The sequence below is a fragment of the Toxotes jaculatrix genome, chromosome 19, assembly GCF_017976425.1.
Source record: "Toxotes jaculatrix isolate fToxJac2 chromosome 19, fToxJac2.pri, whole genome shotgun sequence".
In the NCBI taxonomy this organism is placed as follows: domain Eukaryota; kingdom Metazoa; phylum Chordata; class Actinopteri; family Toxotidae; genus Toxotes; species Toxotes jaculatrix.
In genome coordinates this window covers 4,135,920-4,154,054 of record NC_054412.1, presented here as the reverse complement: position 1 = coordinate 4,154,054, position 18,135 = coordinate 4,135,920, and the positions used below count along the sequence as shown (strand labels likewise).

The window sequence follows — 18,135 nt, the reverse complement described above, 5'->3', positions numbered from 1 at the left end:
AATTTTATCCACCGCAAGATTTAGCATTATTTTTTGCATCAATATATTATCTAATTTGTATTTAATTCACAAGATAAAATCAAAGATTTTGTTGTGGTTAGTTTGTCATTTCCTAAGTGATTTACCATAAAAATGACTGAGCCCTGATTCTTAAAATCCTTAAACTGAAGTGGAGCTGTGTAAATCATTACCTTGACTCTTTTCTGACTCTTAATAACCCCACGATTATCAATTTCAATTTTCGGCCTTAATAAATACTTAATGATTGATCTGAAGAAGGTGCTCTGGTTCTAAATGAGTCTGCCAGTTTGAAGTGAGCGTTGACTAATTGGCTTCAGCCTCTTGTCTGCAGCTGGGCAACGTCAGGCATGTGAATGCTGAAAGCTGCTTGGCGTCTCATTGAGCGATGGAAGAATCTCCTCCATCCAAATACCCATCAGCCCTCTGGAGGGAAGAAAGAGTGAAATAGAGAGATGCAGGAGGAGAGAGCAGGTCATGTCTCCCCGAGCGCTCTTCCCTCTGGACGGTCTCCATGGTAATAGCTGTCAGCTCATATGTTTTATTTAACCTTCGCGCTCTGGAGAAGAGCCACGTTATGTTTATCAGGATTTTTTTTTTTTTTCTGTGACTATCACACATTGTGCCTGTGTGAGACGCTACTTTGCAGGATAACACCACTCATTTCTCCCTGAAGTCTGTGTTTTGACACATTCTGTAACTCCAGAACACAGCCTGATTGAAATTTCATATCTCAGAACAGAAATTTCCCCAATGGAGTAGATGTGCTGAAAGGAGTTCGGAGCACTTTGCTGCATAGATTAGCATAATGATGAGGAAACTGATTTTCCTGAAGCTTTTAGTGACCTTTGTTGATATTAGTCCTCCATATGTTATGTAAAGACAAGTATGTACAAATGTGAGAATCGGCTTAATTAATGGTCTTGTTATTCTTACTGATTAATATATAACATGGTCATTAATGGTTAATATATAATAGCTATAAATGAGGGCACATCGTGCAGCTCAAGTGGCTCTTGTATCATTTTTGACTTCATCTCATGGCTGTGATCCAAATTCACTGTAAATCAGAGATTGCCTGTGATTTAAATAGTTGCTGTGGTTTTTTTTTTTCTGCTCTGGATTTCCTGTTGATTATATTCGACTTTCTTTGATTTAATTTCAACATGCGAAACATGATTTGTGCAAAAAATTAAACGGCAAAATAGCGCTGTTTGTCCAAGGTCTGTTGCAGGTGATTCCTTGTGGATTGATCATGTGATCCTAAAAGGTGTAACCTGTTGAACATTAATCTCAATTTAATGTAAAACATTAATGGACGATTTTTCTTGTCTATTGTTTGCTCCCATCTGACTTGTTTGTCCTAATTCATAACAGTATGACATAACAGCATTGTGTGCTGTTTGGTTGGTTGAATACGTGATTAGATTTCATTGATAGTCCAGCACCCAGTTCTAGTCGCAGCTTCGAAAATCAACCTGAAGTTGAATCAACGCCTCTCTAAAAATAGTTTTGACAAGAATTGAACGTTGCAGCCTTTATTAAAGCAGGATTTATTACAAGGCTGTTATATTAGACATAGTTAAATGTACCCTAATAAACTGAGTCAGATAATAGCTGATTATGTGTATAGGTCAGGCCATTTATTTATTGAAATTTACATGGACAGTCAATTAACTTTTGATAGATTTATAATTTATTGACCAAACCTGATCAGCCCAGCTGTACATTACTTCTTTTTTTTTTTTCTTCCTAATGCAGCAGAAGCTTTAAACTCGTCTCCCCTGGATACTGAGTGATCAGAACAGGAAATATAAAAGCTTTCATGAACAGATTTTCCTGTAATTAGACTAATTAACTCCTGAAGAGGCTGCAGTTAATTTCCTAATGCGAGAGCACTCCTTCTCCTTCTCTTGTTATTTTTTAAATGGGTAACTTATTTTAGAGTCTCAGTTATTTCTTTGCAGGTTAGTTATAAGAGAACCTTCTGTGCCTGAATGACCCGCTGCAGTACAGGTGGAGCCTCATCGTGCGAAACAAAAGTGGTGCCTTTTTTTTTTTTTTTTTTTTTTAATGAACCCAGCAACCTCAGTAATTTAAGTCAGGCTCCTAATGGCCTCCTCAGTTCCAGGTATCATGTCCCACAACAATAGCTGTGCAGCAGTTCCCTAGCTACATAACCAAACACACACACATACAGGTTACTGGTGCTGCTAATTTTCAAGATTTAAACCATCCATCTGAAATGTAATTCATGTTCTTTCTGAATGAACCACTTGTGATGAAGCACTCTAAAGCCTTTAGAGAAGTTCTCTACTTTTTAGCAATGGATTTCCATTAAGTTTGGGGACATACAAGAGACTAAAGATAAAAAAAAAAAGGAACGGGCACACTTATGTTGCAGAGGTCTAACTATCCTGACTCCTAAGTTTAGGCCAAACTCCAAGAACACAATCCTATGCTTCTCATAATGCAACCTGATATTGTCTTTGCGTCTCCCTTCAGAGCCCCAGAATCCCCATGACTAATAAATTGACTCTGGCTCATAAAATCAGTGCAGTGACCCTTTAAGATTAGGACGGTGTGGGTGCCATGGATTAACACTTCATAAGTGTTAATAGCTACAAATACCCAGGACAGTTTTCCACTGACACATGCCTGGATAGATGTGATTAGTTTATGCTTCACTGCTGCAGATGAATTTCTCACTACAGTTCAACAATGTCAAAACTTTAATTTACCTCCTTTCTGACTTTGCATGCTTTGTGTGTGTGTGTTTCTGTGTATGTGTGTGAGCGTAGGAGGAACCTACCAGGTGACCGACAGAAAGCCCTGGACATCATGCTGCCCCTGGTGGAAGGCGAGGAGCAGGTAGCCTCGGACATCTACTGCCTGGTGGGACGGATCTATAAGGACACGTTCCTGGAGTCTCACTTCACTGACACACAAAGCAGAGACAATGGCACACTCTGGTGAGAGAGCTGGGCAGGATGTCAGTGTGTGTGTGTGTGTGACATTTCTGTCCAGGCAAACAGTGGGCTCCTCCAGACAGTGAGTCACATATAAATATTGTTAGAAGAAATGCTTTCGAAAGGCAAGATACATGATGGATGGCCTTCGGGTGACTCACTGGATCGCGGCACCACAGTATTAAGAGTTTACCATGAATGGTGCCGTGAATGATGAAGGATTTCTTAATAGCTGTTATCATGAAGCTAAAACCCTTTGTTGGTAAGGAGAATTGCGAGTCTCATTCATGCAGGCAGGCGTGCCACAAGTCTGCAAATGACACCTCGTCACAGCAGTAACATCTAAGATCATACGGCTCGTCACACTTCAGAGCAAAGGTACAAAAGCATTAGAACAACATGAAGAGGATCCAGTCCTATCAGCTAAGAACAAATGTCAACAATAAGAATGCCGAGATGATTGAGGAGCTAAAAAAACAATAGCAGTGGTAAGAGTTTGTGATGCAACATGTCAGCGGCAGGCAGGCACGCATCCGTGCTGCCAGTTCTCAGCGGTACAGGTTTCTGGTGATAAGAGGAAGTGGTGACATGGAGATATTTTTGGGTCTTCCAATCCACGCCTCATTTATATGATACTGAATATATAAACATTAGTAAGAGTTTGACTTTTTCCCCTTTTTAATCGCCTTAATCCCTTTAGTGGATGGCACTAAATTTACGTTGGTTGAAGAGTTTTCTTGCTGAGGCACCACTTCTTAAAATTCTCAGGGCAGCCACAGAGCACACACCTGAGCTTCTCTATTTAAAGTTCTGCATCACTTCTCTCAACCACAGAGTGTGACCCAAGGGTTGTTTGGCTTTTTTTTTTTTTTTAACTAGGTTAACCTACTTTCTAGTACTGTTACACAGATAATGACCTCTCTTTTGTAATGTCAGTAGATTGCGAGGAGTTTGGAGACGCTAAGAAACTGAAAACATAAAGTGAATGTGAGTTACTATAAAGGAAAATCATTGCTGAACACATTTCCTTTACTTCAGTCTCTTTTTTTTTCATTAGGAAACTTTTCACAGGATGTTATGTCACGTGTAAAGATGTTGCAGCATCTGTGTTTCAAAAACCTCCCAAAAAATGTTGTTGCCAGAAAACTTTCAACTTACACCAAGAGCAGCACAAATGATTGGGGATAACTGTGACGTATATAATATAGTGGAATATATTTATATATGAATATAGTGTTCATTACAAGTAATAAACTTAATGATGGAATCTAAAATAGATTTCAGTCTTTTTAAGGGATTGTCATGGGTGTTGCTGGAAACAACACATGTAAAAACACAAAAAGTGTTTTGAACAACAAGTTGTTCAGATGTTTTACATTTATCGTCTACGTAGAAAACCCTTTTTGGCATGATTTTAAGTTCAGTCCAGATCTAAACCCTGTGCAGACCCTTGGGATGTTCAAAGCATGACTGAGCTACAGAAAAAAATTTAGCTTGATGCTAATAAGACAGCACAGAGCGAGATGCATGTGGAGGGTTTCCAGCACATTGTTGTATCCAGGTCTTGAATCTAGGAATTCAGGCTGTATTTGGGCAGCTCAGGGTCTCTTTCTCGGCCCTGGATAGTGTGTCATCTCCCTGTGAGTGTGGTTGTGATGTGAGCACAGAGAGGAGAGGCTAACAGTATCTGACAGATGTTGACTTAATAATAACTCAAGGCTCCTGATTGCCTGCTTCTAGAAATTGCTTCTAAGATTTCATATCTTTGTCGATTGCATATGCTGCTTAGATAATAGAGCTCCCATCTGGCTGTTATTTTCAGCTCCATGTCACAACTTGGCAGAAGCCCCTAATAACATTCACACTCCTTCCCTCAGCAGAACAGATTGCTCATTAAATAAATGAAATTTCTTGTTTTGCGAGGGTACTCACAGTTGCTGTTTGCTGTTCTGTGGCCCCCAACTCAATATGGCCGTAATTGTTTTTTCTAACTTGACGTGTCTCATGAAGCTGGGGGAGCCCCGTGAAGCCATCCCGTTATCTCAGAGGTGCTTGGGATTTGGAATGACGCATTTCTTGGAAGAAAAGTGTTTATTGGAGTCATTTCTTCTTCTCCTCTCAGGTTTAAAAGGGGCTTTGAGTCAGAGCCAACACTCCACTCTGGCATCAACTACGCTGTTCTACTCCTGGCAGCCGGACACCAGTTCGACTCATCTTTCGAGCTCCGGAAAGTGGGTGAGTGGACGCTGGATGGGATATTTGTGTGTCTTTGACCTAAATATGCTGCTTTCCATTTTATCAGATTGAGCCTGCTGACTCACCACTGAGCAATCAAGCTCTACTCTGTCCTCACTCTGCAACAGGTCTTCACGATCCCTCATCCGTCCATGGCAAGAATTTAACTCGGAAAATTTGGATTTTTACGATTTGCATCCATACGTGGAGATCAGATTAAAACTGCACAAATAAATATTCTTATATCTACAGTGGAAAAAATATATGCGTATAATTTGAGAGGTGTCAGTCATGCTGCAGTTCCCCTGAATTTTACATGGCTTTTTAGGGTCTTTCAGCTCAGCAGGCAACTGTTTCTTTAACTGCTAAATGTTCCATTATGTTTGCCGACTAGCTGCTAACTGTGTCTGTGTGCCGTCAGTTTTGACAGCTTTTGCCGCCTGCCTGCTGCAGCCAAATACAGCGCTACGAAGTGAAAACATGTAAGACTGAACCAGAAGAGAAAGCTTTAAGATATTTTCAAGCTCCACAGATCTGAGGGGAGCAGCCGTGTTGAGTAATTCTCTATGAATTTGTCACTACAAGTGTCCCCTTTCATATTAGACATACTTGTTTGAGCCATTGTATTATGAAAATATAAATTATAGCTGCTTTAATAAAGAAAATCACATAACACTTAGTAACATTTTCTCCTGTTTTGAAAGCTGCTGAAATCTGAGGCTCAGAGGAGCTCAGGAATGTGGGAAACAGAGCAAGCAGTCCTGGGAATCAGCCTGCAGCCCCCTAAATTAGCCCCACCCTCCTTTCCTCTAGACCCTGCTTTCTCCTACACTTATCCCAGCGACCCCCACCTGCCTCCACAAATGGTTGGTTTCAGCAGCAGGCTGCATAGGGCATGTAGCAGCAGCTTCCCTTAGCAGAACCCAGGAGTATTATGACAAGTACCTTTCATCTCTTACTAAATGCAGTGGCAAATTATAAAGCCAGAACTCTTTACTGCATGTTTTGAAATTCTCAAGTAGAGTTTGGACATTTTTTTTTTTTGCCCTTTCGTGTTGCAGTCTCTCTACCACTAACTTATCTGCTTAAAATCTCAGTTGGTGATGGTCCAAGGAAAAACACAATAAAATAATTATCTTCCTCTATAAAAAATACCTTGGTATCTGTCATCTTGTTTTCCAGGAGTGAAGCTGAGCAGCCTGCTGGGTAAAAAAGGCAGTCTGGACAAGCTGCTGAGCTACTGGGATGTGGGTTTCTTCCTGGGCGCCAGCATCCTGGCCTGCGACAACACCAGGGTCATCCAGGCCTCTGAGAAACTCTTCAAACTCAAAGCCCCCATCTGGTGAGAAAACAGATAAGCCGTCCCCAGATTAGCATGTCGAAAAATACATTTCAGACCACATCCATCACCAACTGTGCCTGTGTCATTGTGATCTGAAGTGTGCTCTGCTTTCTCTTGAAACCACAGTGGCCATCTGTGGCCATTGTGCAAGCATTTGGTGTATTTCTCATGGAGAACAGAAAATATCACGAGGAACTCACTTTGCTCATTTGAACAGCTCCTCTCTATTCACATGGATTTGGTGGCTGTAACAGCCTGGTGTCGTGACATTTTTTGAAGAGTTTAACGTGTCGCAACGCAAATAATTTGATCTGTGGAGGGAAAGTAGAAGAAATGCTTCTCTTCAACCGGAGACACAACTAGAAACAGGCTGGAGTTTGACATTAAAATGGTGCAAAGGACAGGTAGTGGACGGGCTAACACATTTACCTTCAGCTCTAATGATCCCAAAAAGATTACTGCCATGAGAAAAGACTTTTCTTTTTTGTTTCAGTGCAATTTGTTGTTATTTAGCCAGGGACAACGCCTTTTGTTAACCTGCAAATGAGGAATTATTGGCAAAATAAGGCTCCAAAATATTCTTTAATTTAGCATCTTTATATGATAAACATATGGGAATAGCTTATTTAATAGGTGCTGCTTTCACATAATCCTTTTATAGCTTTATTGTCTTCAAGACATAATTTCAGAGGCTCTATTCATTCCGCAAGATTTTATGAGACTGTGTCAGTTCTACGACATGTGGAGGAGTACAGTAAACTGTCTGCAGCTCTTTTCTGGCAGTGCGTAAAGACCCTGCTGTTATTTATTTGTGTTAGTGCTGTGAAAACTCTTTAAGTTTCCATTTATGTCACAAAGACAAACATTACTCAGCATGGAAACACGATCATATGGTATTATTTGTTTTGGTGATCTTCTTGATCTATGTTCACACGTTTAAAACAGTATAATTCACATGCAAATTATCTGCCACTAAGTTATTTTGTTTGCTTCATCAGATGAGATTTTTCTGATGAGAAATGGGATGCATACAGTAAAATAAAGATTTGGTTTCTGAGTCTGTCAGAGCACACTGGATTGTACTTTTACTCTTGTGTCTCTGGTTGGTTTAAGGTATCTGCGCTCGCTGGTGGAGACCATTTTGATATATCAGCACTTCAAGAAGCCTGGTGTGGAGCAGCCGGCCCCCAAACAGGAGCTGGTGGATTTCTGGATGGACTTTCTGGTGGAGGCAACCAAGAAAGATGTGTCCTCTGTCCGATTTCCTGTAAGTGACACCACCCGAGGAACCGGGGGCCAAACAATGGCTGAGATTTGTTGAGCAGCTCTCAGGTTTCACTATGTGGAAACCAAAAAGAACAAAAAGCTCCTGCATGCTCAGCAAACAATAACTGGTTAAACAACTGTAAGAAAAAGCCAACAAATATTTTCCCCTTCTTTAGGTGTTGATATTGGAGCCCACCAAAGTGTACCAGCCTTCATATTTGTCCATAAACAAAGACGTGGATGACAACACGGTGTCTATCTGGCATGTTGCTCCTGATGACAAGGTGGGAACCCAACTGCACTAAAAGTACATAATTTACAGTCTATTGTCCATCAACTTTAACCTTGAATTGTATTTAAGATGAAAACTACTACTACCACAGTCTTAGTTTTTACCATACTCATGCTGAAAGCAACTGCAGCAGCAGTGCTGATGCTTTACGTTATCTAAATGGTTAAACTAAGTGAAAATCATCATCACATTTGACGATGATTTTCAGTGTTGTTTTGTTGTCTTTGTTTTGATACTGTGATGTGATAATGGACTCTTGTTTCCTGTCGTGAACTTCTTTGCATCTGCCTTATTGATTATTTTCTCATATTGTGGCACATTAATGCAAACCTACACAGCCGCTCATAAAGTGGTTGCTCACCAGAAACTGATCCTAGTAAACCTGCAACATCAGCTACTCTGGCTCCATATTTTCATTTTATTCATGCGCTGCAGCCACTATAATAAAAACCACTAATGTCTTTTTATTACTGGAAGGTCAATCAACATATTTTGGATTATGCAACTGCTCCAGTACTACTATCAGTCTGCTATTATCATTCGGCAGAGTGTATTACACAGGAGACACACTGATTCAACATCTCCCAGAAGCTGTAATGATGTTTGTTTTGATCTGTCCTGCAGCACAAAGGTATTCATGAGTGGAACTTCAGCGCCACATCAGTACGAGGTGTCAGGTCAGTGTCTGCTGTCTTTAATGACACACTCATATTACAGCGGAGTGATGTGACAGTGTCCTCACACCGGTCTCCAGAGGGAGACCGGTGTTGTTTTATTTGAATGAAGCCTGAAGAGGCGACAATATCCAGAGAAAAGCCAGGAAAGAATAAACAACAGTTAGTGAAACTGGAGTGCTTTTTCTTTTATATCTAGTTAATCATCTCTCTAACAACCACTGAATCAGATGAGTGTTTATAGTATTATTAATGTCTAATTTCTAATGTCACTAATAATGTATGTAAATCATGTGCTGTGTTTTATTTATGGGTGTTGTGTCTCTGCTTATACTGTAAATACCAATATACCAAAAGACAAATATAGGATTTATGAGCCAAACAAATATAGATTTGCTGCTAGAGAGTCACATTAGGGTGACGTACAGATAAATAACATATCAGGGCAGGCAGAAATGTAGTGTACATTGCTATCACTTAACCTCTCACAGCTCCAGAGTGCTCCACTAATGCTGCAGACAGTCTGCCATGGACAGTTTTCATGATGTCTTGCTCTGCGCCTGCTTTTCCACAGTCCTCAAAGGAATTCAGTGTCAGATCGGAGAAAAGTGGAGGGCTGTGCTCACATGTTGCTAGGGAACGACTCATTCTCTGTGCCCACTCAGCCTGCAGACAGTCAGCAGGACACAATAGCAGTTCTGCGAGCAACAATACGACCACACGTACAGGCGCTCCATTGTCTGGCTCGGCTGCTCTGGCCTTGGTAGAATTGGGCAAGCGTTCGTCCCAGCAGATCAAAGTTTCAATTTAGCAGCTGAATCGAAGCTGTTCACCTTTTGTGCCGAAATGCAGCATCATTTAACTGGTCAATTTGTGTTTGTTCCAGATGCAGAAATCACACAGAAACAAATTCTTTAACTGGTGCTGCAGCTCATACTCACGCCACATGCAGTCAGCATCTGCAAGATGTGTTGTTCTTACATCTGTGTGTATATCCTGCATTTGCCACATCTGCCAGGCTTTATGTTTTGTTGGAGCCGCTGTCCACATGCACTGACAAATAGTCTTTTATTCCATCCCAGTCCAGTGAAAGGCTTCATTCATTGTCTGAGTCATATTTGCTCTCATGGGGTTGTTGTTCGACTGACTGTGGACTGTTTTTCCTCAGCATCTCCAAGTTTGACGAGCGCAGTGCCTTTCTCTATGTCCTTCACAATGCAGAGGACTTCCAGATCTATTTCTGCACAGAGATGCACTGTAAAAGGTTGGTCTGTCTGTCTGTCTGTTCTCAGTCTTTATGCATCTGTTTGACATCATTAAGTTCATTAAGTGCTTTTTTCCCCCCAAACAGTTAGTACACTAGTAATCATGTTAACATTATAAATCTTTATTTGATGTCATAAAGAAATTATTTAATGCCCATTCCCTGTGACTAAAATTGATATTATTTGGTTTTATAAGCCACAAATTTGCCCAAAATCAGAACACAGCTGTCACCAGTCTCTTGCCAATTTGACAAGATATTAACTTATCAGCAAAGTCCTTTGTGGTTTTTGGTCACAGATAAAATTCAAGCTGTCTACAGCCATGCTAGCAGGCTCTGTGAGGTTATACCTACTATTTATCTGTCCTCTGGTAGAGGCTTTTGTCTCTAAAATGACCCACAAGGGAAAAAAATTGTTATTCCAGACTTGTGGTTCTATTCTCTTTTAAACTCTGCTGTCCTAGATCCAACATTAGATAAATTTTGATCATAAAGGTGTATGTCAGCTCTTTCCCACTGCAGTGAGTTAAGCTCTTCTCTAGTTGCACCCATCCATACAGCAGCTGAGGCACTCTTGTCAGCTCTGTACTCAGGTGGGAAATTTCACACCTCCCCGTCACCACGAACACACCTTGTTTCATTTCGACACCATCGTGTTCCTCGCTGGCTGCTCAGAGAAGCACTGAGTGTTCAGACTTGTGACTATCACATCAGAGGCTCCCGAGCACTTCCAGTTACATTATCTGGAGTGTGAGAGTCAGTGAGTCATGCCTGCTGTTGTTATGATGCTGTCTTCCTTTTAATACAGAGAAAAAGGAGAGACAGTGGGGTGGGAGGGGTGAGGGAGGGAGGGAGGGAGGAAGAGATCGAGCCTGATTGTGTTTGTGTGCATGCACAAGCACACGTGAACACCATAGACTGTATACAACATGGACGTAGCACCCGTGACGTCACCCATTGCTTTCGGGGGCATTTGAGCTGCGCCATCTTGGATTTTAGTGGGAGTGTACTTTCCATATATGGCGGAGACGCGGTTACTCTACGGGTCAGCCGACCGAGAACCCGGCCACTTCGCTCGGAGTAACCGAGCTAGCCTGAGGCTAATCAGCGAATCAGCTAGGCTAACAAGCTAAGCGGCAGGTACAGGCAGCTACACGCAGCTACGTCCACCACAGGACAGTCCCCGAGTCCGACTCGACTAGCTCGACCCCGTGCGACCGCGACACAGAGCATACAACAAGAGATCATAATGTTGCTGCTGTGTTTTAAACATGACTGAGGTTTTAGATGGAGCTGCAAGATGGAGCTGCAAAGCGGCGAAATATGCTAATACGTGCTAATTTGTGCGAACATCCAAGTAAAAGAGAGAGAAATTTACTTACCGAAAAAACTGCAACACAGACTCCTTTGACGGTCGGTTAGTACAGTCCACACTACAACAAGCCATATCCGAACATTGGCAAACAAACATGGACACTGCAGCCCCTGTCAAGCGCTGGAGGTAGCCGGCAGCCTCTGGATGTAGCCGCCTAGCCCGGCCGATGCTTTAGCAAAGAGCTAACTGCCCGTGCCTGTCTATGGGGCTTTCACTCAACGTAACTACGCCCTAATTTTATTAGAATAAATTAGCCCCAGCTTTTTGAACGCGGAAGTGATCCTCACTTCTGAAACCTTCATCTCCCCCCTTGGGTGAACACCTGCAGGCATGCTGTGTGTGACAGCATGACGAGGCAACTAATTCACAGCTTGTGTGCAGTGAGGGTGGTAAAGGTCGTTATGTGTATGCATATGTGTGGGAGGTGTGCTTGTAAACACACTGTAAACCCTTCTGGATAAGACCACCAGCTAAAAAAAACATTTAATCACAATATGTACTGTGTGGATCTCAGACATCGTGTGCGAATTCTGTGTGTTACATGTCACTGGTGTTGATTTATTGTAGATTGATTTTTGCCAGTCATAAATTCTTGTTGGGTGATAATAAAGCCACAGATGTCACAGATGTCACAGATGTCAGATGAAATGAATGGATGGTTTGAACAGAAAGCAGAATACAGCCACATTTCTAAAACACAGTTGGCAGTCTCAAATTTAATCTCACTTCCTGAGTAGGAGTGAATCAACTGAATGGCCTAATGTAAATATGCTGCAGTCTTTAGGTGTTTTTGTTGTTTTGGATCTTCTCCAGTATTTTGGCTTTTAAGACACAATGACTCTGAGGTTTAATTGGACGTATTCTGCTTTATTTTGAGGGCGTTCACATCGATATTGGAGCACAGTAGGAATTTTACTGCCTGACACACATGCTTGAATCGGAAATTCAGCACTTTAAATGCTCAGAGCCAAGAAGAGAAACAGAAAATGTCAATATCAAAACACTTACAGACTCTACTGTATATTTTTAAGCACCCTGATGAATCTGTGTGGATACGCTGTGAGTGATCTGCACTACATGAAGTGAATGTGAGACTAACCAGGCTTTCATTTGGCAGATTCTGTGATCTGGTCAACAGCATAACAGAGGAGACCTGGAGAGGTCCAGAGGAAGGAGACTGTGACGCCGAAGCCTTGGAGGTGAGAGGACTGGATTTACTTTACTAATGTTTACTTAATGTTTCCACAGTTGCACTAACTTAAAGACCTGTCAAAGACTCATATAAAGCTCATATCAGACTCTGTTTACATGAAGTAAGTTTTTTTCTAATGCATGCATACCAACAAGAGTTTACCCATTTGTTCCCCTTCATTGTTTTGTTACATCCTGTTGTGTTTCTGTGGTTGATTTTTTTTTCATGCATTTAAAATGTCACAGGAAGTAAGATTTCCATCAAAAATGCTGACAGAAGAAAACCTTTCAACAGTTAGCATTAGCATCAGACAAGTTCTTCTTTAGTGGCACATAGTTGGCTATTTTTCATGCTTCCATCAAAAGGCAAAAATGCAGACTCAACAATGTATCTCCCTGTTTTTTTTTTTTTTGGAATATAAATATCTGTGTTAATCATGTATGAACTCAGGTTTTCCATTTTGCTTTTCTAATCCAGTGCATCACAATTTGCATTATAATGACTGAATGGAAACGCAGCTGCAGACGCAGGGAAATGAACTGTAACCTGCTGGGATAAGACCTGAATTTTGCTGCTGTGCTTTGTGTGCTTAGACAGTACAGAACAGACACCTGCTGCTGCATTCACCTGTCTTCCCAGCAGAGCCTGGGGAAAAGAAAAGCTAATTACCCAAAACACTGCCGCGCCCTCTTCGACTCAGCATGGCACGTATCAAATGTCTAACAGGTTTCTCTCAGAGGTAGTTTTATATCTGTGTGCGGTGCAGCAGAAGAGTCAATACCTTGAATCCGCTGTCGGTTTGTCTACAGCCTCAGCTGTCTCTGCATTACACAAGCTGTCCTGAAACCGAGGGCTTCGTCAGCGTGTTTCGGAATGAAAAGAACATTAATTGTGCCAGGTTTAAAGTAATCTGATTACAAAGAAAAGACCATTTGTTAAGCTAATCAGATTAGTTTGTGTGGATTAAAAAAGATGTGCATATTTTTGGGGGGATTTCTCAGATGTGCTAGAAAACAGGAGGGAAATGAAGTAACTGGATTTTGGAAGAGAACAACAATCTTTGCAAATAAATAATACACTAAAAAACACTGATTACAGTAGATTTACTATGTCCAGATTTTCAGATCTGAATATAGTAAATCTACATCACCATCCCTACTGTACATCACTTTAACTGTTATAAATGACTGTTTCATATTGGTTGTCCCTGTTTCTGCAGTACGACTATGAGTACGATGAGCACGGAGAGAGGGTGGTTCTGGGCAAAGGCACATTTGGAGTGGTGTACGCGGGCCGAGACCTCAGCAACCAGGTCCGACTGGCCATCAAAGAGATACCAGAGAGGGACAGCAGGTGAGAAAAAAAATAACACAGAAAGGTACCTCAACATCTGCTTGGTGTAGATATTCATCATTAAACTGGTCCTTTTAAGTTATCTGTAAATATTCATGGTCCCCAGAGGATGAATCGTAATATTTTTGGTGACCCTCTGACTTTCGCTGCAGTGGAATCTGCTGAGCACATTCGTGTTCAGAAGGGGGTTGACTGTTTCCATGTGAGGACACCCTGAGGACACATATTTTTACATCTTCTGTTTATTATCCTGTTCGCAGATTAAATTACAGCCAGAGCGTAAACAGGCATCCGAGCTGGTAATGCCTCGTCTTGTTCTGAGCAAGTGTTGAGCATCATTAAGAGAAGCGCTGTTTTCCTCCGACTAATCAGCAGCGTCCCTGGTGGTTTCTGGCTTTCACTGGGCTGGTATCCACACGAGTGACTGGTTAGTGGGGAGCTGCGAAGGCAAACTCCCACCCTGCGCCTTTTATTCCCCCCGCTGTCTCCTCGTAGTTCCACCTACTCATCTCAGATTGCAAGGCTCCCTCACAGCATAGATGATTCCACTGCCACACTTAGTTCCGCTAATCACTCTGGCTAGCCAGCAGGGCACTCGGCTGCGAAGAATGTGGAGAATTTGGGTAAATAATTCAGAAGCGGACTTAAATCTCAAGACAGAGAGAAGGAGAGAGAGAGAGAGAGGGTGTGATTCATGCAGAGAGCTGAGTGTGGGAATAAAAAACTGCTGGCAGGCAAACTTTCACTACACAGAGGCACCTGCTGTTCTGATCAGATATCAGGACTCAGCCTCAGTGTTTGTCTAGTTTGGTCTTTTGGTTTTGGCTTTTGACATGTTGTCAGTACTCATATATTTCTCTTGTTTCCAAGATGCCATTCATTCTGAGGAACGGACACAGTGGCATAAACATAAACCCCGTGAGAAACACTGAGACCATTAGTCAATTTCTGGTCCTGTTACTATAGTTCAGAAAATCTGGAAGAGTGGAGAAGATAAAGAGAGAAAAACAGGAAGTGTGGCCTGTTTTTTAGTTGTCAGTTCTGTCTTGTCAGTTCAGTACAGCATCAGAATGAACTCCAACACTGGAGCTTTCAAAGCTTCATCTACATACACCATCTAATTCTGTTGTCTCCTGTTCGTCTCATGTTCGATGTCTCATTTCTTTAATGCAGGTACTCTCAGCCGCTCCATGAGGAGATCGCTCTTCACAAGCACTTAAAGCACAAGAACATCGTCCAGTACCTCGGCTCCATCAGCGAGAACGGCTTCATCAAGATCTTCATGGAGCAGGTTCCCGGAGGTGAGACACCGACCGTCGCTGCTCATCAAGACTAAGATCCTCTTATAAAGAGGAAGCAAACCGCTCCCCACCGCTGACACTCTGAACTGCAGACTAACACATTGTTGTACTTTGTCCGGTTGTGCACAGGGAGTCTGTCCGCACTGCTGAGGTCCAAGTGGGGCCCTCTGAAAAACAACGAGCCCACCATTGGCTTCTACACGCGACAGATCCTGGAGGGGCTCAAATACCTGCACGACAACCAGATAGCTCACAGAGACATCAAGGTAACCACACAAGAAGTTACTGTACAATTATTAATCTTTTGGAGGTTTTCATTATCTTTGCGGCACCATTGCCTTCTCACAGGCTCATTTTCAAAGACATTGTGTAGAGAATTGAGGAAGAAGAGGACTTAAACCATCTGAGAATTTATTATGATTGGTTTATTCTGCGAGGATATTGAACCAGGCTGCATTCAGGGGCTTCTTTCAGTTACCACTGATTGCCATAATAGAGTGGTGAACCAACTTCATAAAAATGTTTTCACTGACTGTCACAGCCACTCTTGTGTCAGGGAAATAAAAAAAAACAAAGTCTGCTGCACAGGCAGTTTACATTTTGTTATATAGTAAGCACAAACAGTGAGAGCTGCAGTGGTGGAGCAGTTCACCACCTGCAGACAATTGAGCTTCATCAACACAAAATCCTGGGGAAAAGATGTCAGTGCTGGCCAGTAGCCATGCTGCAAGACTGACAGGTGATCTCTGGGAGGTTCACTGCAAAAACACAGTGACAGCTGAAAACAAAAACCAGAAAAAAGAATGATAGACACTGTCAGCACTGCAAACGAATTTTATTTATAGCTCCTTTGACAACAAGTAAACAATATCTGCTTTGAAGGATCTTTTTCACATATTTTCAAGTCCATCTTAAAACTCACATACCCCTGTGTAAGGCGGAACAGGTTTTTCTTGTAGGTGCTTTCCAAAGTTAAAGTATTTTTAGTACAGAATTTCCTTTTGATGTTTCTCTGGACAGTTTTTCTGTGCTGAGCTGTGGTTCGGGAATAATTAAACAAAGAGGGCAATGTATGACTGTTGTATTAAGACGGACTTGACAAAGTGTGAACCCGTCCTCTAATTTAAAATGCGTGCACAGCACAAAACATGCACAGAGGAATAAATGAAGATATAAGAGGAATAAATGAAGATATAAGAAAATGCACAGCAGGGCAGATTTATTTGTGTAGGAAAAAAATACACCCGCCCACCCAAAGATATTAATAAGCATCACAAAAGAACACAGACTGACAGAAAGTAATCACATGTCTGGGACGTTTTGTTCACTTTTGAAACAACAAGATGTTTTGCCCTGATGATTCCTGTTCACTGTTTGTTTTCTCTCTGAAAACGCCTTCCCTGTGGTTCTCTGTGCACAGTAAATTTGATTTTGTGTGAATGCATTCCAAGAGCGTCCCAGCTGCTCACAGCATTTCAGTGTTTTCTTCATTGCTCTTTGGCTACATCAGTAACCCTGACTTCCCCTTTTTCCTTCGGTAAAATCCCCTCCCTGTTTTATCTCAGTTATGACAAACTGACACTGATAACGCTTCCATCACAGACAGTCATTAGGGTCAGCGGCTTCTTCCCCAAGCGTCCACCAGACTTAACAACGCGGCCATATAAGCATCATTCACAGCACATAAATGTTAATCGCCTTGTTTTGGCTGGGAGGCCATCCTCCTCCTCCTCCTCCTCCTCCCACACATGATGCTGTGACCTGCTGCCTGTCGCTTTCAACGATTTGCATGCACCTCACATTACCTCATTACCATCACAGTCTTGAAATTTTAGCTGCAGAATGAGTGTTTCTGTTCTCACACATTGTCTTTTCAATCTGCAGGGTGATAATGTGCTCATCAACACCTACAGCGGCGTCCTGAAGATATCAGATTTTGGCACATCGAAGAGGTTGGCTGGGATCAACCCCTGCACTGAGACGTTCACAGGTACGCTCAGACCCACGGACTGACAGACTAAATTACTCCCTTTTCCCCCTCGCAGAAAAAAACAAATGCCCGAGTTGACATTTTGAGTTGAGTCAATTTCATGAAAGAGCAAGGGGCTGAACTTTGCTCAGTAGTGGCCATAAATAATGTTGAGCCGTGAGAAAATCCCACACAGATAATTCTTTACCTGTGGCTGTCACCATGTCAGAGCACTAATCCGGTCTCAGAGCCTTGGCCGGTCAGTGATATCACTGAGAATAGCTGACGGCTGCTGTTCAGAGACGTTGAGTTTGGCATGAGTCTGCGGTGAGACTGGGCAGGTTTGTGCCCCTGTGATGCCACCACCACGGCGGCCAATTGCAGCTCAGTTTGACCTCTTGGATCAGACCCTCTGGCAGCTGATTGGAGCAGACAGGGACTCACCCTGAGTGGTGAAGCTCTGTCAAGAAACTGGGCTACTCCTTTTTAGAGCCCAGGCCTGCTATAAATGCATCCCTGTCTGTTTTTAGCTCAGCACACAAGCTGCTAAAAGCAGCAAATACGCAGGCAGCCGGCTATTATTAGAACAAAAGAGTCCTTTGAATGGGAGCTGAAAATGTTACTTTGGACTGAGCTGTGATTATCTGACAGCACAGAGAGGCTCTTTGCTGTCGCTCACACAAGGCCATAAGCCCCGTTAAAGCTTTTGTAACCCGATTGGTCATTTGAAAGAACCGTGTCCTCACCTCAGGACAGAGGTAACGTATAATTAGGCCTAATGCAAGCTATTTTTGGCGTTTACATCAGTTTCTTTCACAAACTGTTGATGTCACTTTTACGTAAAACAGACTGTGAAACTGTGGCTTTGGACATTTTGTTCAAGTA

At 42.2% G+C, this 18,135-nt stretch overlaps 1 protein-coding gene across 1 annotated transcript in view; it reads left to right on the top strand.

The window, feature by feature from the left end:
* map3k5 (mitogen-activated protein kinase kinase kinase 5) overlaps positions 1-18,135 on the top strand; it is a 54,799-nt gene that overhangs the window by 28,543 nt on the left and 8,121 nt on the right. Inside the window, exons 7-18 of the mRNA XM_041063879.1 lie at positions 2,820-2,990; positions 5,110-5,222; positions 6,405-6,564; positions 7,678-7,831; positions 8,007-8,114; positions 8,747-8,799; positions 9,965-10,060; positions 12,553-12,634; positions 13,847-13,980; positions 15,154-15,281; positions 15,411-15,547; positions 17,166-17,271. Coding sequence (XP_040919813.1) covers positions 2,820-2,990; positions 5,110-5,222; positions 6,405-6,564; positions 7,678-7,831; positions 8,007-8,114; positions 8,747-8,799; positions 9,965-10,060; positions 12,553-12,634; positions 13,847-13,980; positions 15,154-15,281; positions 15,411-15,547; positions 17,166-17,271 — 1,442 coding nt within the window. The remainder of the gene's footprint in view (positions 1-2,819; positions 2,991-5,109; positions 5,223-6,404; positions 6,565-7,677; positions 7,832-8,006; positions 8,115-8,746; positions 8,800-9,964; positions 10,061-12,552; positions 12,635-13,846; positions 13,981-15,153; positions 15,282-15,410; positions 15,548-17,165; positions 17,272-18,135) is intronic.